Source organism: Phodopus roborovskii, unplaced genomic scaffold (genome assembly GCF_943737965.1).
Source record: "Phodopus roborovskii unplaced genomic scaffold, PHOROB, whole genome shotgun sequence".
In the NCBI taxonomy this organism is placed as follows: Eukaryota; Metazoa; Chordata; class Mammalia; order Rodentia; family Cricetidae; genus Phodopus; species Phodopus roborovskii.
In genome coordinates, this window is record NW_026126407.1 from 49,664,984 (window position 1) to 49,691,580 (window position 26,597).

General features: G+C 47.8%; 1 protein-coding gene across 1 annotated transcript; it reads left to right on the forward strand.

The window, feature by feature from the left end:
* Nucleotides 1-497: 497 nt before the first annotated feature.
* On the forward strand, nucleotides 498-26,299 carry Kctd5 (potassium channel tetramerization domain containing 5). Its single transcript, XM_051181275.1, has 6 exons — nucleotides 498-878; nucleotides 13,286-13,394; nucleotides 14,859-14,950; nucleotides 16,592-16,687; nucleotides 18,487-18,612; nucleotides 24,517-26,299. Exons 1-6 carry the CDS (start codon nucleotides 513-515, stop codon nucleotides 24,544-24,546), a joined length of 819 nt encoding a protein of 272 aa, XP_051037232.1. The 5' UTR covers nucleotides 498-512; the 3' UTR covers nucleotides 24,547-26,299.
* The last annotated feature ends 298 nt before the right edge of the window (nucleotides 26,300-26,597 follow it).

A 26,597-nucleotide genomic window follows, 5' to 3' on the forward strand; every position in this document is an offset into this window, starting at 1 on the left:
GATATACACTTTTGTATTTTTATTCTTATATAAGGTTATTTGCTGACTATTGTCGGCCTCTAGTTCAGTCTGTTATTTAAATTCTAATATATGAATTATTTGGATTGAATTCATGTTTGGGGCCACGTTGTTGTATGTATTGATGTACAGCCTTGAATGTGAATAATTATTGTAAACTATATTTTACAACTTTTCTCCTGGCTTTATTATATAAATTTTCTATTTGGTCATGGTTTAATCATATAATTTAATGAAAAAAATCTTCCTCTTTTTTTCAAATATCTGTGCTTTAGATGTAATTACCAGATGATGGATTTCCCTCGTATGCTCGGTAGTCTTGTAATAAAAGCATGTAGAGTGTATGCTTTCGTCATCCTGGCTCCTCTTTGGGCCAGGGCCTGGGCTGGGGTGGGGCTGGAAACCAGGATCCCTGTGAGAACCCGAGGCTCGCTCTGGCCGGAAGCGGTTGTCGCCGGCCTGTTTTTCGAGCCGGAACTTCCGCCTTGCTCATCATGCCTGGGCGGGCACTTTACTGGGGTGGACCCATGGGCGGGACAACTCGTAGAACTACATTAAAGAACGGACGCTTCCGGCGAAGGGGCACTGTGGCGGGGCTTGTTGGGATCATGGCGGAGAATCACTGCGAGCTGCTGTCGCCCGCTCCGAGCGGCCTCGGGGCGGGGCTGGGGGGCGGCCTGTGCCGCCGCTGTAGCGCTGGGCTCGGCGCCCTGGCACACCGCTCCAGTGGCGTGTCCAAGTGGGTCCGGCTCAACGTCGGTGGCACCTACTTCCTCACCACCCGGCAGACGCTGTGCCGGGACCCGAAGTCTTTCCTGTACCGCTTGTGCCAGGCGGACCCCGACCTAGACTCAGACAAGGTGAGGACCTCGTGGGTCAGCGGGGGCCGGCCGTCCTGGTCGCCACCCGCGGCATACTCCTCTCCACACCGAGGGCGCTCAGCGGAGCGGGCACTGAGCCCAGCGTCCTGGGCCGGAGGGAGGATGGCACTCTCCTGCCCATCCACCTAACAACCCCTCTGGTTAACAGTGCCTCTCTCCCTCGCCTTGCCTTTCATGCTTTTCGGTCGAGAAGGTCCTGGCTTTACTGTGGCTCTAGTTTCTTCTCCCTAGGTTCTTTTGCTCAGGGTGTGTGAACAGCATCGCCCCAGCTAGCTTTGGAACCTGAGAACCCTTTGCATTCATCTGGTCTTTTCACATTCCAGACGTTTAAATTAACGTAGGCCATGAGGGTTGACACAGTGGCTGCCTTTTTCCCAGTGACTTGCAGAGTTTGTGCTCCATCCTTCTTGTCCATAATATGAACAGGCTGTGAAGCTATTACAAGGTACCTCCTGAGTAAGAATGTACAAAGGTGTCGTTTTACTTCTAATATATGAATTATTTGTATTGAATTCATGTTCGGGGCCAGATGTCGAAAAATCTTAAGACTTGTCTAAGAGACACCAGATGTAGAATCCTTTTGATCAGCTTTGCAAACTTGGTTTCCCCACCGCCTTTGCAAAAGGGTAGGAATTTCCAGGTTAGTTTGTAGTTTATCTTACATTTAATTAAATAGTAGTACTGTTAAAACCTGGGATAATAGAAAATATTTCGATTACAAGAGTTGCGTAGCATAGTGCATAACTCATATCTCAGAACTGCAGTATTGAAATTTAGAAAAAAAATAGTTTTCTTCTTTTTCTCCATAGGCCTTATACTAACTTTGTGAGTTTTCTGGTTGAGCCTACATGACAGCACTTGACTTTGTCCCTTGCCAGCCTGAAAGTTGTTGCTTAGGAGGCTTTCCCGAATGATTGGGAGCCCATTTCACTTCAAAAGAACTAAAAGAACACCTTCTCAGAGTGGTCTGGCATTAATACAGGAAATAAAAATTCTTGAATTACTGCAAAATAACCAAGAAATTGGGGTTTGAGATAATAGTATGTTAGTCCCTCACAACCCTTCTCCTGAAGTGTCCCCATTTCTGAATTGACCAAATCTCTTTTTTTTGTTAGAGAACTAACCTTCCAGAAAATGAAGAAACTGTCCAGGATAGAAATAAGCTTTTGTCAGATGGGTTTTCTTTTTATAGTGAAGGGTGTATGTTTTGTTGTTGATTTTTCAAACAATGAGGGTTTATAACCATTCTTGTTTTTCTACTCAAGCATCTCTGTCTTGTTTGTTACATCAGGTTTTAAATTGGCCTTATCCATTGGCTCTAGTGTCTGCCTAATTTTAGCCCTGGAACAGTGGATTTAGAATTGTTTCACTTTAGCATAGTTAAAGTCAAATACATTTCTTCATCTTAACTGCCTCTTAAGATTACTTTATAGATTAACCTTTATTGGGCTGTCGAGATGGCACCTGCTGCCAAGGCTGACGGTTTGAGTTAAGTCTCTGGGACCCACATGGTGGAAATAAAAAACTGACTCTTGAAAGTTGTACTTTGAACCAGGCGGTGGTGACACATGCCTTTAATCTCAGAACTGGGGAGGCAGAGGCAAGTAGAGCTGAATTTGAGGCCAGCCTGGTCTCCAGAGTGAGTTCCAAGACAGTCAGGGCTACACAAGAGAAACCCTGTCTCAAATTAACCCTCAAAAAGAAAAGAGGCTGAAGAGATGGCTCAGTCATTAGAAGCAAGGGCTGCTCTTCCAGAGGACCCAGGTTCAATTCCCAGCACCCCAATGGCAACAATTGTCTATAACTCTAGTTTTAAGGGATCTGACACCCTTATATGCAAGCAAAACACCAATGCACATAAAATAAAGTTATTAAAAATTTTTAAGGTTGTATTCTGACCTCCAAGTGTACATTATGGTACTTGGGTGCCCCCACACATACACACATACATAAATAAGTAGATGTAACTGTGTGTGTGTGTGTGTGTGTGTGTGTGTTTGTGTGTGTGTGTGTGTGTGTGTTTACTGCAATGGGAGATTCTCTTACCAGGTTATGTTTTAGTTGATTTTTTTAAAATTTATTATTCCAGAGATAGTTGGCCCGGTGGTTAAGAACATTCATTGCTCTTACAGAGGATCCAAATTGGGTCCTAGAACACCTCTTGGTGGCTCATAACCATCCGTAACTCCAGTTCTAGGGAGTCCATCACCCTCTTTTGACCCCTTTGTATACCAGGCATGTGTGTGGTGCATGCAAAATACTCATACACATAATGTAAAATAAATATAAAGTTAGTTTCAAATTACATTTGACTTCTAAATTATAAAGCCACAATTCGGAACATAAAAATAATATAAAACTACCAGGCATGAGAGAAAGTAACTGTATCCCAGCATTTTGGGAGGTAGAGGTAGAAGGACTAGGAGTTTGAGGTCATCCTTGGCTACATAATGAGTGTGAGGCCAGCCTATGCTACTAGGACCCTATCTTCAGAAAAATATAGTGGATACAATATTGGTACCATGGTTGACATGGTTTTAGTCATAGGTTGCTAGAAAGAGTAATTCTCACTCATATTAGTCATGTTACTAGAGTATTCAAATAAAAAAAATCTATAAATGTTCTTTGTTCTCTGTACCACCCGCCCCCCCCCAACACACCAAGTTCTGATGAAAGAGTATCCCAAGAGGTTCCACCTTAATTAAATCCAAAGGAGGAGGTTAGAAGGGAAGGGGTGTTAACAGATGGAGGCCATTAATTACATGATGGAAGATAAACAGGATGTTGATTCACATGGAAAGATCTCAAAGCTCTGACCTCATAGTTAAGATCAAGGAAAGGATACCTGGCAAATGCTCCTGGAGTTGAACTTTTAACAGGGATCTGCTGGAAGATTCCCTTTCTGGTATTTGGTGTATATTGAATGCTTAACTTTGCAGAATATGATGCCAAGATGGGACTTAGGTGAAGAAATCTAAGGGAAGAAGTTCCCAAGAAACCTTTCAGAAACCTTCTGGGTTTCACATATTATGGGAAAATACCAAAGGCAGGCTGTTGTTTGGGGTGTCAGGGCTATGAGTAAACTACAGGGAAGTAAGTATCTTCCAAAGCCGTTGACAGATTGCTAGCGGTAGTAGAGAATGTAGACACAAGGCTTGCTTGACTGTCCTTTCAGCTTCATATTCAGTCTTCTGGGCTGTACCTGTCCTCAAAACCCAGGGTAGGGCTTAACTACCCACCAAGCCTTATATCCTTAGACCTTTGACCTCTTATTTCAGGGGCCAACTCTGAGCCCACTGCTGCCATGAAAGTTCTTTTTCTAGACAGTCTGAGTGAGTGAATTCTCACTTCCTCTTGGGACATCCTCCAGTGGGACTATGGTTGTGCTGTGCATTTGAACATCTGCTGTTGTGTGTCATTTTTTTCTCCAGTGTTGTCTTTGGGGGCAGGCCAGGCATGAAATTTGTAAGCTGCCCATGGGAAGTGCTTTGCAAAGGCTTGATGTTTGATGCATTTTGATTATGTTTCTGCATCCCATGTTATGTTGAAAACATAGTTGGTGTTTGTAGCTCAACTGGCCTGATTTAGTGTGATGATGCTTCAGGAGGAAAAGGGAAACGGCAAATACTGTACTGGTTGGAAGCTATCCCGAATTAGAGTGTTCTGTCTCTGACTGAGCCAGATCTAGAGAAAATAACTACTCACACATGAACTTCTTGCCCTTGGAACGGTCACTGTCCCAGCTTTGAGGTTGTAAGTATAGTTTACCACCAGGTGGGTCTTTGGAAATAATGTTTACCAGGCATCTATAGTTCTCTGTATCCGCTTTGGGTACAGTTGGTGTTAATGAGTTTTAGGGTTGGAACAATATAAAAAGAATTTTAAGCCATGGCCAAGAGATGGGATGTAGGAGGGAGAACCATCTTTGAATTAGTTGCTTGGTAAGAGAAATGGGGATTACTTAGGGTATAAATGGTAGATTTTGTTCAGTGAAACTAAATCAGAGAAACTAGCCAGCAGCATCCTGTGCACTGGGCAGAGTTGCATTGGCCATAGCCTGTGAGTGGGCATCTAACGCATGGATGTGTTTTACTTCTATAGTGTGCTAAGGATGTGGCTCTTAGTGTGTTTTTGGCCTGGATGGTGCATCCTGGTGTTGCACCCTCTTTGCAATAGGTGCTTGCCCTCACTAAGTTTGGTCACCTCTGTCAGTGTGCTTCATTCAGGTCAAGAGGACTTATCATCAAGTGAGGAGTTGGATCTTTCCGAGAAGAGCTTATCTCAGGGTATTCTCTGAGGCAGCAGGGAGGTGGCTGGCAGGTATAAAGCCATTCTTCCTCTGTCTACTACTAGTATAGTTCAGTTGTGCTTGTCCAGCATGATAGTGCCTGGCTTTGGTTTTGCACAGGGGTCAGAAAACTGGCCACCTGCCAGCTTTCCCAAATCACATATTCTTGGAGCTGTTCATTCCCCTGTGGATGGGGTATGGGTGCTTTGGCTCTGAAAACAATAAGGCCAAGGTACTTACTAACCAGCCCTTCTCGGAGAGTTTGTGCCTTCTGGTCCCAGAAGCAGAGGCTTAGGGGTGGGTGTTATCTACTGCTTCTCAGGCATCAATGCAGTCCCTTTTCAGAGCTCTGTCTGCACTTTGCTTACTCAGTGATTCTCTCCTCTGCAGACTCTGGGCTACTAGCCAATGGGAGGGTCTGTTCAGGTGCAGGTTGCCTCTCATTAGGCCTTGATAGGGGCAGCTTGAATTTAGCTTGCGGTGGGAAGGAGCAGAGTTGCCTGGTTAGGCACTGCGTTTTCTTATATGGTGCTTGTGCTTGATGCCTTTAAGCTTAGGAAATACAGCTATGGAGCTTAGGTGCCGCACCCAGTACCCATGGAGATGGCTTTGAGGTAACCCACAAAACATCTTAGGGTAGGATGTGCCTCAGCATTTCCACTGCCCTTGTTATGGTGGGTTCTTGCTTCCTTAGCAGTTGGGCTCTACACTTTTTGTTCTAGTTTTGCAAATCAGGCCTGGGTAGCCAGCTCCTCACTGTCTGTGGGCTGAGGTAGAGTTTTCCAAGCAGATGAGGAAAGATAAATGGCACTGGGTGGTGGATAATCTTTAATGAAGGAAAGAAGAAGAGAAGCCTATCGGGTAGGTAAAGAAGTATTATGCTGTTTACCATATGGCCGGCCACATGTGAGGCGGGTAGGGGCCACGTTGAAGTTGATGGGATTTTAGTAGCTGTGGAGATAACCTGAGGGGATTTCCTAGGTGAGGTGAACCTCTGGTTGGGCTGTCCTGGCCAAAATGCCCTGGATTGCCAACCTATTAGCCAGAATGGAGAGGCTGGGGCTTGGGCCTTGAAGACTATGTAGTCCAGATCCTTCTCAGTGCTTATACTTCCTGTTTCCCTTTTCTCCTGTCTAGCTGATGATGGCAGTAGTGTGTTAAATACACACTCTGTCAGAAAGGAGGCAGTATGTACTGGAGATTGCAGGGGGTGGGTCTTCCTGTGTCCAGTGTACCTAGGGGGGAACCACCTGAGAAAACCTGGGGGATGGATGGATGACACCTTCTGTCGGGATGCAGACGTTTATGGTAGTTTTCATTTACACAGGTGGTGGGCTCTGGTGCAGTTGGGAAGGCTCTCCCTAGAAAGACTCCTGTCTACTAAATCAATAGGACACTACATGGAACTCAGCCCAAGGAACCTGCCCTAGGTTAATTCTAAGTATGCTGTTTCCATGAGAAGACTCAGGAGTCCAGTTCACAAATCTCAAAGCTTTACTAGTGTCCTCAATTCTAGTTTCCAACTAGGAGTAGGAGTAAAGAATTTGCCATCTGTGGCAGGGACACTTTACTCAAATTATGATTCTGAGAGCTGGGGGGGGGGGCGGTGGTCAAGGCCACACTAAGGGTCACAGTGTGGGTGGCTCAGCCTTCCTAAACTCCAGTGCACTGCAGGGAGAGGCTGGGGTGTGTGGGGAGGGGCTGGGAATCAGGAGTCTGGAGTCTGTCCTCTACAAATCTGTGTGAGGTCTCTGAGCCTCAGTATCCTCATTGCAGTTGGTGATATCTAAGATCTCTTTTGGATCAAAGATGTGACAAACATGTATAAAGCAAAGTTAGAAAGTAGAAATAAAGGTTTATATATGGATATGTCACTAGAAATGGGTAATTTCAGAGTAAAATCTTAGTGTTTGTAATTAGGTTGATTGTGTGTGTTGGTACACACAAAATTCAAATCATTTGTCTTTTAGTGAGTTCAGTTGATAGTCTTCCAGATTTAGTTCACAAAACTCTACTCTTGATTCTAATTTTCTTCTAATGGCTGTGCCTTTCCCTTTCCATTGGGATAGGTGCAGGTGAGGAAGACTCAAGGGGCTACCCCAGACCTTCGTGACACTCTACTGCTGCATCTTCTAACTCAGGGCCTTGCCTGAGGCATAGTGATTTTGACCCTTGTCTGCTTGCTATTTCCAGAATCATGAGGTTGTGTTAGGGTCATGCCCTAGAGGACAGCAACAGCACGGGACTGTGTTATGATTAGATGACTAATGTCCAGTCTGTTACTAGGTCTTTCCCCTCCAGAGACACGGCTTGAGAAAAGTTTGTTTCTGGAGGTTGTCTCCCACTTCTTTGAAAATAGATTTCTGGAGTTAGGCCTCCTGGAAGCATGTTTGACTTGGGCCTGGCCTAGCCTTTACCCATTTGCTTCTCTGGGGAAGATGTCCTTGGGCATCTACCCTGGCCAGGTCAGGGCAACCACCTTAGAGACTTGAAAGTTGCCCTGCCTGGCTCAGTGGCCAGTAGCTCAGGTTCAGGGTTTCTTCCTGCTGCAGTTTGGGGCTCAGCCTCCACATTATGCCCACTCAGTGCCAACTTGGGCATCAGCAACCTGTCTCACATATGTGGACTGGTGGCGTGTATGTGTGGGGGAGTTGGCTTTCATGCAATGTTCAGAGCTAAGACCGGTGATCCCTTTTTTATGCCTTTGGAGAGAAATGTACATATTTCCAGCCAGAGCTGCCACAAGTAGGTCAGACATAGATTCACTGAGAAGTGGGGGAGGAAGGGTTGGTAGAGACAAATGATTGTTGAGAAAGCAATGCTTATGTGGACAAATAAAACCTTCCCGACATACCAACACAGCACAGGCTCTTCCCTAAATCATGATTGGCTGCTCTTTGAATCTCCTGGGTTTCAGACGTGGTTTCTTTCTACATCTTGAGTGCTCTTGGCATAGGTGACACTACTGGCCCTGCTTCAATTGGCCCCACTTACTGTAGTCAGTATCTTGATAGTTCTCTTGGGGGCTTGATATGGAGGTGCACGGTTTTAATCACAGTGCTCAGGAAGCAGAGACAGGTGGATCTCAGTGAATTCAAAATTCAAAGGCCAGCTAAGTCTGTATAATAAAAGAGTGCCTCAAAAAAAGAAGGGGAAAAAAACAGTCATGTTACTGATTTAATGAGTGAACTGAGGCTTTATTCAGATTTTTTGTTTGTTTTGGTTTTGGTGTTGATTTTCAAAGCCAGGGTTTCTCTATGTAACAGTCCTGGGTATCCTGGACTTTGTAGACCAGACTGGCCTCAGAGATCCACTTACCTCTGCCTAACAAGTGCTGGAATTAAAGGTATGAGCCACCATGCCTGGCTTGGATTTGGACTTGTGTTTCCTGGTGTTCTCAGGATGGAGGCCCTGAGCTGCATTACCAACACCAGGACATGTGCTGGAGGCTCATTCTTGTCAGTCTTCCAAACACCCTTGCAAGCATGACTACAGCCTGGAATGCTCCCATAGTGGGCCCTAAGCAGCACTGCCATGTGTGTCATGTTGGAAATATGTGGGATATAGGGCTTGGCCTTGGCCCTTGCTATGGAGTTGAGATCTCCGACAGGCGGCTCCTAAAGAATTTTGTGAGTGGTACTCATACTCCACTACCTCTTTCTCCAGACTCTGGCTTCTGTGGCTGCCCAGGCAGCTGATGTGCTTTAAGGAAGCAGCCACCAGTAGAAACTGGCCAGAGAGCTGTGAGGTGATGCATAGAGGGGATGACCTCCACTTTCCCTTGATTCCTGTGAGTGTCTTAAGTGTGAGCCTAGACTTTGAAGTTTTAGAGAGAATATGAATATTTTAAAGAGACTGGAATTTTCTTTTTCTCCCCCAAGACAGGGTTTCTCTATGCAACAGTCCTGACTGTCCTGGAATTTTGCTTTGTAAACCAGGCTGGCCTTGAACTCACAAGAGATCTGCCTGCTTCTGCCTCCTGAGTGCTGGAGACTGAACTTTTAAAGTTTGCATTTTTAAAGACTGGGACTTTCAAATATATTTTCTATTGTGATACTGATATTAATAACATTTTGGGGACAACAAGAAAGGAAAGGTTATGGCTTAACGGTGATGTGTTTGTATGTCAAGTTGATAGCTAGTCAGTTGTGCTTATTAATTTTGTGTCAGCTTGCCACAATCTAGAACCATTTGGGAAGAGAGAACCTCAACCAAGAAAATACCTCCACCAGATTGGCCTGTGGGCCAGCCTGTGGTTCGTTTCTTAATCATGAGTGATGCTGGAGAGCTCAGTTCACTATGTGGTGCCATTCCTGATCTGGTGGTCCAGGTGCTAGGAGGAGGTGAGCAAGCCATGGAGAGCAAGCAAGTAAGCAGCACTCCTCCATAGCCTCTGCATCAGTTCTTGCTTCCAGGTTCCTGTCCAGCTTGAGTTTCTCTTCTGACTTCCTTCAATGATGGACTACAGTGTGGAAGTATAACTGAAATAAACCCTTTCCTTCCCAAGTTGCTTTTGGTCATAGTGTTTTATAACAGAAATAGAAACCCAGCTAAGACAAGAAATTCACTCTACCACCTCTGGACATAGCCCAGTGACAGTCACTGCCCTGCCTGGTGCTACGCTTTGCTCCCCAGCTTGTTGGGCCATTACTGTTCCTGGGTTTGTATGGAAGTCTCTGTTTTCATTTCCAAGGTGTTCTGTCCTGCCATTCTCAGCTCATGCTACCTTCCTTGGATGGCCAGGAGTCACATATAAAGCTATTTATGTGTTCAAATTCTGTTATTCATCCTGCCCTCTACTGACCTGGCTCATCAAAATTTTTGAACTATTTTGATCCTGTTTTTCTGGAAATCTCCACATCTAAAGTGCTTCTTTACTGGATGCAGATGGTGGTTCCCCACAAAGTACATATCCTGCCCTTTGTGGCTGGGTTTTTAGCAAACAGGACATTGGGCTCCAAACAAGAACACTGCCTAGAATAGTCAGAGGCTGTAAGAAGGTTCCACGGGCTGGGTGGTGGTAGCCCAGTACTCAGGAGGCAGAGGCAGGCAGATCTCTATGAGTTCAAGGCCAACCTGGTCTCCAGAGCAAGTTCCAGGACAGCTAGGACTACACTTAAAAGGTTCCTTGGGCTGCTGTTCCCATGTTATCACTTCTGAAGCTTATAGTTAAGTCTTTAGTTTGTGGTGAGACCTCAGCTCTAAGACAGGGAGAGACACTGGGCTGAGTACAGCCCTTTGCTGTTAGACATTAACATTGTGGCCAGGATCTCAATTCAAGTACTCTGAGGAGGTGTTGTTCTCATTGATCATTTGCCTGCAAGAGGCCACAGTTCAGGTGTAGTTTGTTTGTTTTTCCAAGACTGTTTTCTCTGGCTGTCCTGGAACTCGATTCATAGACCAGGCTGGCTGGCATTGAACTCACAGAGAGCCACCTACCTCTGCCTCCCAAGCACTGGGATTAAAGGTGTGCACCACCATGGTCTGGCTGGGTATATTTTGGGCAGTTCTTTCAAAGCATTTGTCAAAAAGCTGCCTCCCACAGGGCATGTTCAGTGAAAGCCAGCCACACCCAGCACATGAGCTAAGGCTCAGTACCCTTCATGGTTTTCAGGCTGGCCAAATGCCAATACCAGCACACCCAGTGCTAATGGCTCCTCTGATCTGCCACAGAGACCCATGCCCTCACCCTTCAGGACTTGTGACACCTAGGTCACTTTCATGTAGTCTTGTGGCACTTGTCATTCTGGAAGTCTCCAAGAGGCTCCTGAGTGAGAGCACTCAATAAACAACTTCCTCCTACGAGTCCCTTCCCTTCCTTTCACCCTTAATACTCTGGAGAAGTTTTAGGCTTCTTGTTGCCAGGGAAGGGCCCTGATGCCATGACCATCATGACAAGAGAGTCCCCCAAGAGTATTTAGGGTAAGGATGAGCATGTCCCCTTCTGATCTTTTTTCCTTGACCTATTAGTAGTCTGCCAAGGGGGCATTGAGCCATGAACATTCCTGAGCATGGCGATGTGGAAATGTCACACTCCAGGGGCACTTCTGCATGGACAGAGGGGGGACACTTGTGGTAGTACCATTTCTTTTTCCAGACGTCAGTCTGCTTGTGGCCCTCTGTAATGTGGGAATAACTGCCACTGTCGTCCTTGATTTCTTGGCTTTGCTTGGATGACTGGGCTCCAGAAGACTGAGACTGGAAGGCAAGGCCCCAGGTGGCCTTAAGGAGTAAAGGCTGGGTGACAGAATGGAGAGCTCTGGGGCAATTTGCCCTGTATGTTGTCCTTAGATGCAGTGATAAGGATGAAGTTGAAAGGGCTAGAGAGCTAGACATTCATGTTGGGTGGAACAGAGACCACAGAAAGAGAAATGAGTTTAGCGTTAGCAACTATCTCACAGACCTTAGTGATCAATGACAACCACAGCTCAGGTTTCTCCCATCGATCCAAGAAAAGCAAGCTTTTAATCACCCTGTGCCTGTAGGTGTTGGGAAGAACCCTTGAAACCACCAGTTTTTATTGACCCAAATACACAAATGGATGTCTGTGAAGACAGCTTCTGAAGGCTCACTGCTTTGTGACTGGGTCCACTAAGCTCTGCTACTCATGGCCAGATAGCATCCTAGGCCCCATGCTGTCTTTAGGGTGTAGATTGGTAGGCTGTTCCCACTGGGTAGCAAGGACAGCAGTTTTCAATGGTCTGCACCTACAGAAACCTCATGGGAACCATGTTCTGGTGAGGGAAGCCTGTGTGCACTATTGATTTGTGGAGTCATCTTCTTTACCTGGTACTTGGCATGGCCTTGCTCATTGGAAAGTTGGGGTGGTGGCTTCACCTCAGCAGGGACCTTGGTACCTACTACATCCCTTGGGCTACTGTCCCAGATCGCTGTAGAAGTATCAGGCTCACCCTTTATCAGCTTGTGTGGGTCCACACCAGAAGGTCTGCATCCCTGTTGGACTTGGCAACCCCCAAATTACATGCAGCCAATCTGGCAGGTCTGGAGTAGGGTGTGACAGAAACTTACTGACCCACACCCTGGTTTGGGGGTGTGTCCTTGTAGCTTTTGTGCATCGCCCTCTCTGGTAGCCCCTAATGCTACACCTCCTCTGACCCCTGCCAGGCCCGTGGCTATCACAGTAGGTCTGCATGGTGAGATATCATGTGGAGCTAAATGTGCTCCACGCTGGAGGAGGAGGATGTCCTCCGTGGAGATAGCTCTGGTGAGCATGTGAGGGTATCAGTCCTGAAGGGACCTACTGCCCTGTCAGAGTCAGCAGGTGGGTGTATAGGTTCAGGTTCCACAAACCACTGACCACAGAGGAAAGGTTTCCTTAGCGATCATAGTCACTGGGAAAGCCCAGGGGCTATGGATCTGCAGGAAATGAAGGTACCCTGTGTGGTCATTTCAGCATTAGCACTGACCAGGCTTTATTTGTCTATAGGAAACTCCTGACAGTCAGCTTCAGGGCTCAGCTGTGGAGGGTGCTTTCTTTGGTCAGTGTACTGCCACTTGATTCCCAGGTCTTAGGTTTCTGTTCCATGATGCCCTGGAACAAGGAGAGTTGGCTGCCAAGGCCTGAGTCTCCAGAGTCTTAAGAGTTGAGCCATGGAGCAAGGTGTGGTGGTGCAACTCTGTAATCCCAGCACTTAGAAGGCTGAGGCAGGAGAATTATGAGTTCAAGGTATCCTATCCTATGATGGGGGATTGATTTGTGGGTATCAAACCTGATTTTCTCAGAGTCTTTTGGAGCTGGAGCAATACCTGGTTGGCTTGGATCATTAGACAAAGGAAGGTAGTCTTGACATTGAGACCTGTGTTATATCAAAATGGAGGCAGACAGACTCAGAATGCTCTGAAGTTCCCTGAGACAGGTGCATGAGCAACTGTGGAACCTGCACTGCTAGTGCTTTTGAATATTTTTGAATATGGTCTGCCCTTAATCAGACTGCAAAACTGCTGGTTTTTGGATTTTGAGACAGGGTTTCTCTGTAGCTTTGGGGCTGTCCTGGAACTAACTCTTGTAGACCAGGATGATCTCAAACTAGAACTGCTGGTTTCTACACAAGAACTGACAGCATTTTATTCTTTGTAGGATGAAACAGGTGCCTATTTAATCGACAGAGATCCCACCTACTTTGGACCTGTACTGAACTACTTGAGACATGGAAAGCTAGTTATTAACAAAGACCTCGCAGAGGAAGGTAAGGTGTTCATTTTCAACAGACACATGAACTCTGTACTGGGTTGTTTGTTCCCTGTGCTGCTTGGTTCCTTGAAGTTGCAGGTGCCTCAGGCCAGAAGGACTGCATTGCTGAAAACCTAAGCTATGCATCAAGTGGCCAAAGGCCATGCTACAGCCTGTTTCAGGTGTCTTAGGGGTGCAGTGTGGGTGGCTCTTCCAGGTCTTACAGCTGCTTTGGCTTCTGCAGTGTGAGGCTGTGTCTTGTGGATACTATTATAACAAAAGTTCTGGGACGTGGGCCATGGAACCTCTCACTGCTCTCCTTCCAGATCAATTCCAGGATCCAGTCATTTGCATAGTCTCCTCATTGGCCATCATGCTTTATCTTGCCTGGTTACAGAGTACAGGATACATAGCACCAGGCTATCTTGTCTTGTCTCAGAAAAGGTAGGGCCTTTTCAAGAAGGCCCTAGACCTTCCTAAAGCTGCGACTCTTTAATATAGTTTTTCATGTTATGGTGGGCCCCCCAACAATAAAATTATTTTCATTAATTCATAACTCTAATTTTGCTACTATTATGAATCATAATGTAAGTATCTGATATGCAACCTCTGTGGGGGTGGAGACCTATAGGTTGAGAATTGCTGTCCTCACATCAGTTGTATTATAGGACTGCTTTTTGAAGCTCCTATTATGTATCTCCTTTCTTTAGGGTCTCATTAAGTTCCTGATAACTGTTATTGTGTAGATTGTTATATGGACATCTAATTCTGCTCTGGAGTTATGAGAGCCCTGCTTGTTACCTGACAGCCTTGCATACTTCATTCCCCACACTCTGCCCTTCCCAGGTTTCCCATGTTATCATGTCATATGTTGTCTTGAGCTGTTCTGGTCTGCTTTGGCTACCCTTGAGTAGTAGGACAGTTAAAGAGATAAGGCAAGCCTGTGCAGAGAGGAAACCTGAAAGTAGCGCTCTTGAATTCTAGTTTTAAGCTTCTGGGAAGTTTGAGTCTCAAGTGTGGGGCATTAGATAACAGGCTATGGGGAAATCTTTGGAGCCAGAAGTGACTCCAGTCAGTTCTACTCTTCATTTGAGCAGGGGGAAATGGTCTGTGTAACTGTGGGACACATGCAAGAGTCTATGGCTTCCACACTGTTCCCAACAGGAAGAGCCAGTAGCACAGTCAGGCAGCTTCCAGGCAGCAGAGAACAAATGCCAGTTATCTCCCAGTGCCTGTGAGCCAAGAGCAGCTGTTGTGCCTCCACATGTCACCTGTAGTGACAGTGCCATAAGTATGTTAGTAAACTGACCTTCATTTTTAGTCCTCTGCTGAGTGCTGAGAACTGAGAGAGGTCTGTGAGGATGTTGTGACAAGCTGGGCATAAGGACTTCCGGCTAGAGATAGCATGGGTGCAGGGATGAAGTACTTGTTTGCTTTAGTCTGATCTAATAGAAGTCACAGTAATTTACCTCTATTTCAGGAGTGTTGGAAGAAGCAGAATTTTACAATATCACCTCACTAATAAAACTTGTAAAGGATAAAATCAGAGAACGAGACAGCAAAACATCACAGGTGAGATGGGGGTGAGGGGTCACAAGCAGGTTTGGCTTCTCTGTGTGTGGCCTTGGACCAGAACTGTTTATTCTCATCCCAGTGCCCCAGGCCTCGCTCTCTTTTTCCTCATCTGCCATGAAGGGTCCATATGCCTTTGCTTGGTCCCTTGCCAGTGAGTCCACTGCGATCAGTAGACACAGGCACTTGTGTGGAAGTTGTGTGATAAATGCATGGAGGAGAGGGAGGTCTTGTGAGGGTAGTGGGATGCTGGCGAGCAGAGACTCTCCGATGGGAGAGTATCCAGACCTAGTCTGCAAGTACAAAGGCCTGTGGCCAGCATGACAGAGAAGAGAGCACTGATGAGCTGGGAGGTAGGTGGCACAGATACTGGGGATCTGTGCAGTCATTAGGATGAGTTGGGCTTCCTGGGTCCCTTGCTTCCTCCCACTAAGTGTGTGTGTTGTGAGTGCTGTGAGAGGTAGGCAGTGGCCCCACCTTCTCCAAGGAAAGCCTCAGTAGCTTTCAGCAATGTCTTATCAGCAAGCTAGCTCTGCATTTGAGATTGGTTACACCCTCACCCAGCTCACAAAGTGAATGCTGGCAGCACCCTGACTTAGACTACGTAGAACCCTCTCACTGCCTCGCTCCTGTGTTGAGCCTTTCTGGTGGGCTGCTCCTGGGCACTTTGCCACTGCACACCTTCACACTGTGGCACTCTGGCTCACTTATGGCTGAGAGGAAACAAACGCTCGCCTGGCCAAGCTTTCTGCCCTCCACTAAGCCCACTTGCTGGCAGGGAGGGATCTGAGGAGGAGGCTTCTCATCATCATGGCATTAGAAAGGTCCTGAAGGTTCCTATCCCTCTCACTCTGCCTCTTTCCCCTTTATCCCAGTTCCACTCAAGACCATATGATCTGCACTCCTTCGGTCTCTGTCTGCATTGTGGAGGTAGATGAGATCCTCCTGGCAGGGCCTGGCCTCACAGAAGCGTAGCAGCCATTGCCATTGGATATCTCGGTGGTGAGGCACTTTGGATACGGCCAGTGTGTGGCTGTTACCCATGTGCCGCTAGCATGAAACACAACTCAAGCAACAGTAGCTTCAGATCTTTATGTCCTATACATATTGGTGGCTCTGGAAGGGCAAGCTTGTCCCCATCCCACACCCAAGACCAAAGTCTACCTGGAACTGCCCAGGGAGTTTCTGTTAGGCAGGAAAGGTTAAGCAATAGATTGTATAGCCCTTCATGGAACATATAAAGGTTTTCTGGCCAGGTGTGGTGGCACACACCTTTAATCCCAGCACTTGGGAGGCAGAGGCAGGCGGATCTACCAGGCCAGCCTGCTTCACAGAGCAAGTTCCAAGACAGCCAGGGCCACACAGAGAAACCTTGTCTTGAAAAACAAAAACAAAAAGGTTTTCTATGTGTTCATATCTAGTCACAGGTGCTCTGAGGATTTCAGATTTGAAATTTAGAAGTAGAAATATTTTTGAAGGTGATTAGGAAAAGCTGGGATAGCAGCTGTTGAGGCTGCTGTGCATTGGATGTGTTCAAGGTTGCTTTGAATATTGACTGACTGACCTGTGGTGGTATGAGGGTAAGGTTACTTGGGTGCATGGTAGGTGGGGCCTTAACTCTTGGTGTGTTTATCCTTGTAGATGCCAGTGAAGCATGTGTACCGTGTCCTGCAGTGCCAGGAGGAAGAGCTTACACAGATGGTATCCACCATGTCAGACGGCTGGAAGTTTGAGCAGGTGATGAATGAGGGCCCATGGGAGTCTCAGATCATAGGGACCATTCCCTAGTCCTTATCCTCCCACTCTCTTTGTGGCGGTTTCTAATGCAAGCCCCTCCCTTGAGGATGTTCTGTGCTATGTCCAGCACTTCTTTCATGTGTGGAGCTCACCTCCCAAGTGCTTCCTGCACCACCCCTCTCCCCCTCACACACACACCAAGTGCTGGCTTGGTCTCTGTCCTTCTAGGGGTCTGCAGGTCTTATGGACTGTGTGTGTGTGTGTCTTGTGCCCAAACCCTGTTAGAATCACATCAAAGGGTTGGACAGGAGCAGATGTCACCATGGCAGAGCCTGCCCATCATGTGCCTGGCCTGTGGCCCAAGAAAGACTGTACACTGGAAAGTAGCTGTCACAGTTTCTAGATCTGTGAACTGGGTTACCTCATTTGGAGCCAAGCGCCTTTTGCTCTGTTGTCTTGTGACTTGGCTGGGGGAGTCTCCTCCCATAGCCAGCTTGAAGACTTTGTCCTTGGCTGTCCTCGGTGATCCTAGACTCAGCACAGGCGCACCTCTTCCCCCTCCTTTCTGACCTTTGTGCAATCACCCTGGGGACCTCCATACTGAAGGTTCTTTCTGGTGAAACCCACAGAGCCTGACTCATGCTGGCTAGGAAGGAACATTGCTTCCCTGAGGCAAGACTAATACTAGATTGACAAGCTTTCAGAGAACCAAGGTGAGGCCCAGTCCCTTTGAGTGGTCGGTCCAACCTAGGGTCACCCAGGGGTCAGTGATTAGGTCATACTATGGCTGCCTTGTGTGGATTCAGAGTCTCTTGAGAAATGTGGGTTTATGTGTTCTCCTCCGAGGGACCAGCCACAACTACCTGATCCAGGCCAGCACCTGTGCCATCGGTCTTACCTTGTGGGGCCCCTCCTTGCTGGGGAGTAGTAGCTTGCTCATGCACCTACCTCTGTTTCTGATATGTAGATACATGAGCAGGGACCACAGTACCTAGTGGCCTTTGAGCCACTACTGCTTACTCACTGTGCCATTCGCACCCTTGCTATGGCTACAGTGTTTTCCCTTGAGTTATTTTTGTGTTTAAAAGAACAAAAGTGCTTGATGTCTGTTCACTTTTGTCTCAGTCTCATAGATGGAATAATGATCCATTATGGCCTAAGTGCCATACATGGTGACCTGGAGGCTTATGATGCATGTTAGAACAAGCAAGGGTGTGCAGAAGTACAAGACATCACCTTCAGTGTCTGTCAGTGTCAAGCTAGGCTCTCACTTCGTGCTCCAACTTTTAGAGTTGTTGGCCTCTGTTCTGTTTTCCTGAACTCCCTAGTATAGCCCTCAGGTTCTTTGCCCTAAGTTGGTACTAGAGTTAGTCTGTAAAGGCCCTACTCAGCCCAGGAGGGTTTCTGGCTGCCATCAGAGACAAGGGAAGCCAGCACAAATGGTGCTTGTGCATAAACTCTGGCCTTGGCTCTCATTCACTTGCCTTAACCTTTGTACCACTACCTCTCCTCCCTCCACAGGGTAGCTAGTCATCCCCTAGGGTCCAGCTGGAACACCAAGAGAAGCTCCAATCTGCAGAGAGAGCCTGTTCCAGCACGTTGTGCAATTACGTAGGGGTGCAGGTGTGGGCTCCTACAGTGTGCTAGGAATTAGCTTTCTGATAGTTCTATGGAAAATCCTCCTGGGTAAAGCTAGCTCTGGTGTCCCTGAGCTTCCACACTCTGTGCCATGGTCTTCCTCATAGGGGGCAGATACACCCGAGCCACTGCCCACTGTCACAGGCAATGTCTCCTTTCAGCTGGTCAGCATTGGCTCCTCCTACAACTATGGAAATGAAGACCAGGCTGAGTTCCTCTGTGTGGTTTCCAAGGAGCTGCACAACACCCCGTATGGCACACCTAGTGAGCCGAGTGAGAAAGCCAAGGTGAGTGCCAGCAGGATGCTCCCAGTCCCTGGGGCAGACACTGTGGACTGGCTTTTTCCTTCTTTTTGCCTCATTGAGTTTTGCTATTTTCTCTAGACTCTTAATTGTTGGGTTTCTTGGTGGCTAGAGATCTTCATATGAAGCATACAAAGCAACCTGGTGTGTCAGCATGGAGGCGCTTTTGCAGCATGTGTTTCCACAGCCACCAGACAGGGTTGTCCCTAGAAGTATGTGGACCTCAGGCCTGATCAGTTGGGCCTCAGGACTGTGGCTGCCTACTGAGGAGACAGCCTCAGGCGTCAGGGGACATCTTAGGACACAGGTAGAGGGCGGCGCCCCTGAGCTCGGGTTTTTAGCGCAGCAGCTGACTCGGCTGTACACAGTTGGTCTCTCACATTTGGTTTAGTGTGGCCTTCAGTCCTACCGTAGAGGGCACTGGGTTTTCCGTCTCCCAGGGAAAGCAGCCTGCCTCTTTTATATTGCCTTCAAGTGATCAACTTTTGTGACCTTTTTTTCCCTGAATGCCTTATGGCTGGGACTTAGGCAGACAGATGAACATGTCTCTTTAGTGTACTTTGTTCACCTGGACTGGATGATTCCTGGGTCTTGGGGCCATTTTGTGGTGGCTTATAGAGCCTTGCAACCAGCTCAGGGGAGCCAGGGCCTTGCTTAGGCTGAGTCTAAGGTCATAGTGATTCTGGTAAGGCCCAGGGCAATGCTGGGCTGGGAGACGGGGTGCTTATGACTTTGGGTGAAAAGAATCCAGTCATGGTGGGCTTTAGTCAGGGACTTGATGACAACCTGGCCCTTAGTCAGTGGCCCCTGGGTGTCTTCTGTCTCCCTAGAGCTTCCCATTCAGCCTTTCCTGGTCTTTAGGGTGAGGACTTAAGAGCTGAGGGGCAGAGTTCCTCAGAGTATCTCCAAGAAGCCACACTAGCTGGGCCTCAAAGGTGCTCTAACATTACCCCACATTGTGATGTGACGGGGTCTTTGCCATTGGCTGATGTATTATACCTGCACAACCCCCTGGGTTCTTGTCCATAGCTTCTGTGTGTTCACAAGAGGTGAGGCAGGAGACAGCTCCTCTGCCACTGCTGCCCCAACCACAGGATGGCATGAGTTATGCAAGGCCTCAGGTTGGAGGAGGCCAGAGTCCCAAAACCCAACCAGGGCAGACTTCCCCCTGGATGTCTTAGATGTAGCAGGCATCCCCTACCTTCAAGAACTTCTAACCCAAAATCAGAAGGACATTCTGTCTTTGAGCAATGACAGGATTCTCTCATACATTTAATTTTAGAAGCTCTCCCCTCTAAACTTATGATTTTCATAATGAAGCTCACCAGAGTTCATCTTTCTCCAGCAGACCCATCTTCCTCTATGGCTTTACAGCTGCCAAAAGGACTCAATCTATATTGTGAGGAGGCTTTAGGCATGGGCCCAAGTCCCGTTGCAATTGAAAATGTGTCCCCATACCTGGCTCTGGGCCTTTAATCCCAGCACTCAGGAGACAGAGGCAGGCAGAGTTCTGAGTTCGAGGTCAGCCTGCTCTACAGACCTAGTTCTAGGACAACCAGCACTACACAGAGAAATCTTGTCTTGAAAAACCAAAGCAAACAAACAACTCCCCCGCCCCACACCCAAAAAAAAAAAAAAAAAAACCAACCAAACAAAACCCACCTGGCTATGACGTAAAGCAGCCAGTACAGTTTCTGAACGTACTTGACAGCAGCAGGGTCCCTAGTCCCCCAAGCCATGGGAACCATGGGAGTCTGATCTAGAAAACAGGCATTTGGAAACGCCCTGTACCCCTGCCACCCTTCTGAGAGCAGTGGATCCCCTTGAGACTTGTGTCCTCTGTGGTCAGCAGCCACCATGTCCACACTGAACCCTGTCCACAGTGTCCCCTGAGCATCTGGTAGCCACACTGCCATAGTCTTTTCCTGTTTCAAGTGGGAATGGTAGGAATAAGGACTATTAGGGATGAGACTGTGGCTTGTGTGAGGAGTTAAGCCCACTGTACGTGAGCGGAGCAAGCCCTAGGTGGACACCCTGCCTTCCTTAGCCACTCTGATCTGAGATCTAGCCCTGGTTAAGAATGCAGCAAGAGTGATTGGGCTTAGGGGCTCCTTTTGTCTCAGAGAAGTACACCTACCAGAGGAGATTTCTGGGGCCAAGAGCAGGAGAAACCTCTGTAATCAGGTAGTCCTCCCCCTGTACGACAGAGTATCACCTGTGATGGGAACCCTTCTGGATCTGTGGGTCCAGTGTGACTCTGAGATGCCCTCTACAGGCATGAGTTATTGAAGGGCTGATCAACATCTGTCCCCTGGCTGATCGATCTCAGCCCCTTTGACCAAGGCCCCCCTCTGTCATGCAGTGGGCCATTGATGGAGCCAGGTGCATGGTTCTCTTAAGTCAGTTTCCAGGAGCCAGGACCACAACAAAAGCCCTTTAGACAGGTCTAGGTCCTTGGCCTGCTTGGGAGCTGTGAGGGCAGGTGTCTGCGGCATGTGAAGGACTATACAATTCAGCCAGACCTAGGGTTCCCCCAGGTTTTCCTCCTGGGTGATAGGGTTAGTTCTCCTCCAGGCCTGCATTGCTCAAGCTGGGCTGACAGCTGCCTTCCTTATTTCCTGCTGTTCACACCAGAGCGACGAAGAGGAGACAAGGCACCAAGGCAGTGGCTCAGATTAAATGTAAATGTCATGGTGAGCTCTGTTGCCCTTTAGGTAGACCCAACGCCATAGTCTCCTTGCCCCATGACCCTAGTGACTTTTGCCTCAACCCCTCCTCTGCTTCTGTACATCCTGTAGTTGATGGGGACTTTGATAGTTGTGCCTCTGTATCTGCAATAGAGCTCTCTGTAGTAGTGACAGGGGACTGTTGCTTGAATGCTAGGTGCTGCTCTGTTATAGTGTCCCCCTGTGGATGCCATGTGCGAGATTGGGACTTTGTGTCCTGTGAGGCTGTGGGTGTGGACACAGGAGTGTCCCTGGGGCTGAGCAGTGAGTGCTCACTCAGTCCTACCTTCTTGGCAGTCACAGGGTCATAGCCTCACATACAACAGATATCAGAGCCCATGGGTCTTGTTCTCATCTCAGGTACTCAGGGTTGCATTCTCCATGCATCCTTCTTCCCTAGGGTTGAATAGGCCCGAAGCTCCACACCCTCCTCCATCCAGGCCCTCTTAGCCTATTCTTACCGTCTACATCTTGAAGGCCAGACCTGGGCTTAAACCCTGTGTGCCCTGTCACCTACGCAGGGCTTACCTGTTGGCTCCTATACAGGAGCAAGAGCAGTCCTAGAACACGAGTGTTGCCCAAGAGGAGCGTTGCTTCTTGATAGTGGAGCTGCAGGCCGGGAACCCTCACTGGTGCCCTGAGAGCAGCTCAGTGCACAGGGAATATGGGGAGGCACCTGGCCAGCAGGCATCTGGGCTGGTATTTTGGAAGCAATGAGTATCCAGCAATGAGTGTTCTCAGCCCTGAAACTAAGAATGGTGTTTTCCATCTGGAGTTGTACCTTATCTTTTTTCTTTTTGAGGCAGGATTTCATTATGTATGTATGTTCTGACTGGCCTGGAATTCACCATGAAGACCAGGCTGGTCTTGAACTTAAAGAGATCTACGTGCCTCTGCCTCTGCCTCTGCCTCCTGAATGCTGGGACTAAAGGCATGTGCCGCCCTACCAGGCCATCTGGAGTTGGACCTTTAAGTCATTGTGCAAATGTGTATGTCACATCTATAGGTTTTGTCTCTTGACACTCAACATACTTCTGATCTAGCTCTTCAAGAAAATTCCCCATGAAGCAGTCATGGTGATACTGTGATCCCAATACCTAGGATTAGGAGGCTGAGGCAAGAGGATTCCGAGTACCAGAAACCCTTCCTCAAAACAAATGGAACAAGAAGCCAGTGGAGTGGCTCAGTGGGTAAAGTCACTTGCCTTGCAAGCCTATGACTCCCCAGAACCCATATAAGGATGAGGCTAATTCCTGAAAGCTGTCTGACCTCCACATGCTGTGGCATGTGGATATACATATACACTAATAATCATAATAACAAAATAAATATTTAAACTTTCTTTTAAAAAGAAAGAGAGCCAGGTGTGGTGACACACACTTTTAATACTAGCACTTGGAGCCAGAGGCAAGTAGCTCTATGAGAGTTTCAGGCCAGCCAGGGCTACACAGTGAGACCCTGTCTACAGATAAATACATTTAAAAAGTAAAAGGAAACATGAAATTTAAGAGATGGGGTCTGGCTTTGTTGTCCATGCTGGTTGGTCCCAAACTCCTAGGTTAGTATCCTCCTGAGTTAGCTTCCTCAGCAGCTGGGACTCTAGGTACGTATCATCACACCTGACTGAAGGCATAATAATTTAAGCTGTAATGAGATAAAATTTCCTTTCCTCTGTTCACATTTCAGTGTCTGAAATAGGTATATGGTTTATGTTTCAGCCCCTCAGTTGTAACATCCCTTTGCAGGGGTTCTGCAGCCACTGGGATAGTAGATTCAACTGTGACCTGCTTGGGTGTGAGCAGGTACTCAACCTAAGGCATGGTGGGACTCTGCCAGAAGCTCAGGGGAGCCATACATGCCTTCGGGTGGTTGGCGAAGAAGGTTACCAGGAGGTGCCCAGGCTTCAGAGGTTTTGAAAGTACCCTGGAGTAAGGAGAGGCACCTTTCAGTGGCCCCAGACTTCTTGAGAATCTTTAGGGAATGGCTTGTGGGAACAAAATAGTGGTGCCCACAAGGTGAACGTGGAGTAAGTACCAGCTTCCAGAGATCACAGGACAAGGCACATGCCCTGGCCTCCCTGTAAAAGGAGGGAGCATGTGTAGGGTAGTCTCACACTATCCGAGACAGTGCTGCCTAGCCTCAGTGTGTAAGATGGTGGTCTTGCTGTTATAGGTCCTGGTGAAGCTTGGCCCCTTCAGGGTTTCACATTGTTCTCGACGGTCACTCCCATGACCACTTCTGCCAACTATACCCTCACCTATGCTGGCCCTGCTCTGCTCTGCTCTGCTCAGGGCTGATGGTGGTTAAGACGTTGGCTCCCCAGTAAGAGGGTGGCATCTAGAATCACCTCCAGATGTCCTGGAGAATTCAGAAATTGCCCACCATGTGGAGCTTGCCATTGTCAAACTAGGGAACAGCACTATCTCATAGGCCTATGGAGCTTCCCCTTGAGGTGCTAGGGTGGCGATTTCAGCCTCCCCCAGCTCTTAGTGGGCTGGTCTAGGGGTAGGCATGGTGTTTAGGGTGCTGGTGCATATGCAGGAGCAGCTTAAGAAAACTTGGTCTTTTCTTGAGCCCTTCCTCATAGCTTGGCAGAGCCAGCTGGTCCTACTGCACCAGCCCAGTAGGGCTGCTCACCATGGCAGTCTATGCCAGAAGGCTCTGAAGCCTTCTGATGGAGTCATACCCTGTCTTAGCCCTAGAGGCTACTGGAGGCTCGTTTTATGGGTTTGGTTCAGCAGCATGTGCCCAAGCCCAGCATGTTTTGAAGGCCTCCAGAATCTTCCATTCAACTGGATAGACAGCTGACCACAGTGTTCTATGAGTGAGCACCCTGTTTTTCAGCCAGTGGGAGCAGCAGATGAGGCAGCAGGTACTGCAGGTGAGTGAGCAGACTGAATGAGGAAGGGATCCACAGCATGATCTTGCTTGGAAGGTTTTCTGAAGTCAGGCAGAGGGGTGACCAGTGAAGGGGTGCAGTTCTTCTCATGAATGGATGGGGTGTGGAGGTTGATCTACTGGACATGAGGCGATCTGGAGCTGTACAGTCTCCTGTTAGCTAGCTGAGGTCCTGGCCTGAAGTTGAGTGATTCTTTGAACTCTGCTTTCTGAACAGGGCCTTGGTCAGAGCCTACATCCTCACTCTGCATTTCATATTTTTCAGATTTTGCAAGAACGGGGCTCAAGGATGTGAGGAATACTGACAGCTGAAGAAATGATTTTCTTTTCCCCAAGATAAAGTGAACCGCCATGTGCAGAAAGCATGGCTGTGAGAAGAAACCTGCTTTTGATCATTTCTCTAGAGATCTGGGTGTGGATCCTTTTTTGCCTCAGATGTGGGTGGCGAGAGACAGCCCAGCTGTCAAGCCAGTCGTCTCCACAGGGAGGCAGCTAGGGCTGGGCTGTCAGTTTCTGTGGTCTCACTCTTCTTTCCGAGTGCTCCGTGGGACTGAGGCAGGATGCTGCTGACCAGCCACGCATTCCTGAAGATGATTTGAAGGACAAGGTCCTTGGTGCTACACACAGTCTGCAACAAGCAGCCTGGGCCTTGCCAGGAGGGAGGGGCAGCTGCCGCAACTCCTGTCCAATGCACTGCGGCTTAGGGCATGGGTACCTGCTCATCACTGGTTGAGTACCAGGCCCTCATCCTTGGGTCAGGGAGGCCACTAGGCCTCCAGGCATGATTGGTTGATTTCTCTTGACCTCTGCTGAGGCTCCTGACAAAGGCAGCCTCCACATTATCACTACTTCTGGGCACCTCCCCTGGACTACACCCCTTCAGAGCCAGGCTCTTAAAATGTCCTGTCAACTTGGCCCAGGATCATCAAGGCTTCTCAATTTGTATTTCCAGGCAAGAGGACTTTGTATCCCTTTTTAAAAGTGTGGATAGACCACCCGGTGTTTATACTCTTTAGAAATGCCTAAAAGTGTTGCTACATTTTGGATTGATCTGTTAAATCATTTAAGGGAGGTAGATGTTTTGCCTCATATGCCCCACCTGTGGGCTCATGGGGGAGCTGGCGCCTACCAGTGCCTTTGTTGTGCCTGGGATGGAGGCTAGGGCAGGAGGCCTGTCCACCTGGTTTCTGGAGCTGACACTCCAGGTCATGTTGAACATTCAGGATGTTTACAGCGCAAACATGTCTCCTTCTCACTGGCTCTCATTTTCTTGTATAACTATGCAGTTCTTCTCTTGCATTTCTGGAGTGTTTGAGACTGCACAACCTGCATGGGCTCTGTTCACCTGACATGACATTGGAGCTGCTAAGGTTCCTGCAGAGGCTACGCCTGCTGGCTTTGGAACAGACCTTTCTCAGCTGGTTAGGGGATGTAGCAGGCCACATACTTGGCCCAAGCAAGCAAGCTCTGTGCTTCTTGACCCCTGGCTTCCCAAGGGAGCTGTGCAAACTGACTGCCAAGGCTGCCTGTGTGCAGGTCAGAGCCTCTAACACTGTTTCAAATGCTTCCAGAAACTTCTTGCCTAGGCCCTTTTCCTTCTCCTCTGCCAATAACTGATAAATCAAGTTCTCCAGCATCTAGGACTGACCTCGTCTTTTCCTAAGGTCTGTTGTTTGTTGTTAAATGTTTGGTTTAAATGATTCATAAAAACCTTTCTATTGGGTTGATTGGGCCTCAGCAGCCCTTGGGTCAGTGGCTCTGCTGTTGGCCATGGGAAATACTCTGGGGAGTGGCTGGACACTTAGCATTGTTTGATTTGCGACCTTGACAGTAGATAGGCTTGTGGGTTTTTTTTTTTTTTTTTTTTTTTTTGTTTTGTTTTGTTTTGTTTTTGTTTTTTAATTTAATGATATTAAAAACTTAATTCACTAAAATTCTAAGGGGATATTTATACTTTTATACTTTTTTAGGTATCCGTATTTTATCAGCTTACTGTTTAATGCCTAAGTTTCCCCTGAAAATAGTAAATAAAATTGTGTATTTATGAATGCGTTCAGCAAATTACTGTCTTGAAGTGTGGAGAAGTGCTGTCCCTCCTGAGTGCATCCTGGTAGACCTGAATGCTGTGTTCTTACTTCTAGAAAACAACCTCTTCCCTGGTTCCCTGTTGCTTATGTTGTGATATGGGGCTCCTGTAGAGCACTCAGATATCTGGACCATCTGTGATTAGCCTTGGAACATGGGTCAGGGTTGGGGGTCTAGATTCTGCTCTCAGAGGTCTCTTAATGCTGACCTGCCTCACAGCCTAGTACATGGCATGTCTGAGCAGACTAGAAAAGCAGGCAA

Bases quoted from the DNA above. Each gene is read 5' to 3' on its own strand.
- Kctd5 (XM_051181275.1), top strand. From the start codon at position 513: ATGCCTGGGCGGGCACTTTACTGGGGTGGACCCATGGGCGGGACAACT. The intron at 16,688-18,486 runs GTGATGAATGAG...GTCTCCTTTCAG, and splicing joins ACGGCTGGAAGTTTGAGCAG to CTGGTCAGCATTGGCTCCTC. The intron at 18,613-24,516 runs GTGAGTGCCAGC...CATATTTTTCAG, and splicing joins AGCCGAGTGAGAAAGCCAAG to ATTTTGCAAGAACGGGGCTC.